Raw genomic sequence first — 1322 nt, 5'->3', positions numbered from 1 at the left:
AAGAGCTATTTGGATGCGGTTTTGATAGGATTTATTACTCTATATCTTCTTTCACAATAATCGCAGGATGCCGCCATGTAGCAAAAAATCCACAAGCTGTGAGATCTCCTTTAGCTCCTTTCATCTAAGTACTTCCAAGGCACCTACCTGGGAATGTCCTGATAAAAAGTTAACATTTTTGCTTCATTATATACATTTTAAAAAGTGTGTCTTAAACTGTGAGCATGTTGGATAGCAGAGCTGTTACAAATGGGTGAGCTTTGTTGTTCTGGAAGCTTAGACTGGTAAATAATTTTGGTATTTGGGGTATTTGGTAATTAGGGATTATTCTTCCACCTGTTGGATTATTTATTTATGCACCTGTAGCAGTTTTTGATGTGCTGAATAAAAATATTTGCTGAACTTTTTTTAAAGGACAGTGTTTTATTAAACATATATTAATCTAACTACAATACTTAAATGTAATTTCTTTTATTTTACAACTTAATTAATAGTGGTATACGAGAATGGCATTGAAGAGTAGCTATATTATGTGCCAGAAAAACTATGTTTTGTGGATTCAATAAAGCCAGCTTACACTTCCAGCTGGCTGAGATGTTGTAAGAGCCCAAATTAAATAATGAATAAAGAAGATTAATGTATTCCCTGTACACTTTTATCATTATTATTATTATTGTATTTAACATGTTTATGGCAAGCAAAAACTTTTCTTAGTTTCTCCATTTTGTCCGTCTAATTGATTTACATGTTATATTGGATTTTATTTTATGTGCTGTATAAATTTTCTTGTTAGCTGAGAATGTTGCAGAGTGCAATTGTGTGAGCAGTGCACACTTGTGCAAGCGCGCAGTTTAGAGGGAACACTGGTTGCAAGTTTGTTAACTGTAAAAAAGAAGAAAAAAAAAACACATTGAAACCAACTGTACCTGTTTGTCTGCAAGGGTTTTGGTGATGGCATTGGCCAAAGCTTTGGTGCTAAGTCCTCCTTTCACACCAATGTAACTGATGCCTGCTTTTTCATGAATATACACATCAACCTGATTGTGAGTAAAATAAAACAAACCAGCCAGTTAGAAACATCTATCTTCACAGGACACATCACACAACAAGATGTTCAGAACAATCTAAAAACCTTGAAGTCTTTCACAGGCTGCATGGGTTGAGCATGGATTAGTAGCTCGTATTTTCCATGGGTGCGTTTCAGCAGTTCCTCATAAGTGAGTTCAAAGGTGATCTTTTTGTGGGCTGCCACGGTTACAGAGGTTTTAAATTCCTCCATGGTTCTCCCCACAGAGCTACATGGGGAAATTTGTATTATTTAA

At 35.3% G+C, this 1322-nt stretch overlaps 1 protein-coding gene across 1 annotated transcript in view; it reads right to left on the bottom strand.

The window, feature by feature from the left end:
- The window catches only part of LOC107094756 (inter-alpha-trypsin inhibitor heavy chain H3-like), a gene marked incomplete at its 5' end in the record, with an annotated part of 36420 nt that extends 35126 nt beyond the window's left edge, over positions 1–1294 (bottom strand). Inside the window, 2 exons of the mRNA XM_015390568.1 lie at positions 927–1037; positions 1133–1294. Coding sequence (XP_015246054.1) covers positions 927–1037; positions 1133–1294 — 273 coding nt within the window. The remainder of the gene's footprint in view (positions 1–926; positions 1038–1132) is intronic.
- Between the last annotated feature and the right edge of the window lie 28 nt (positions 1295–1322).

The sequence above is a fragment of the Cyprinodon variegatus genome, unplaced genomic scaffold (assembly GCF_000732505.1).
Source record: "Cyprinodon variegatus isolate N-32 unplaced genomic scaffold, C_variegatus-1.0 Scaffold505, whole genome shotgun sequence".
Lineage (NCBI taxonomy): Eukaryota > Metazoa > Chordata > Actinopteri > Cyprinodontiformes > Cyprinodontidae > Cyprinodon > Cyprinodon variegatus.
The sequence above is the reverse complement of the archived record's forward strand: the minus strand, read 5'-3'. Positions and strand labels throughout refer to the sequence as shown.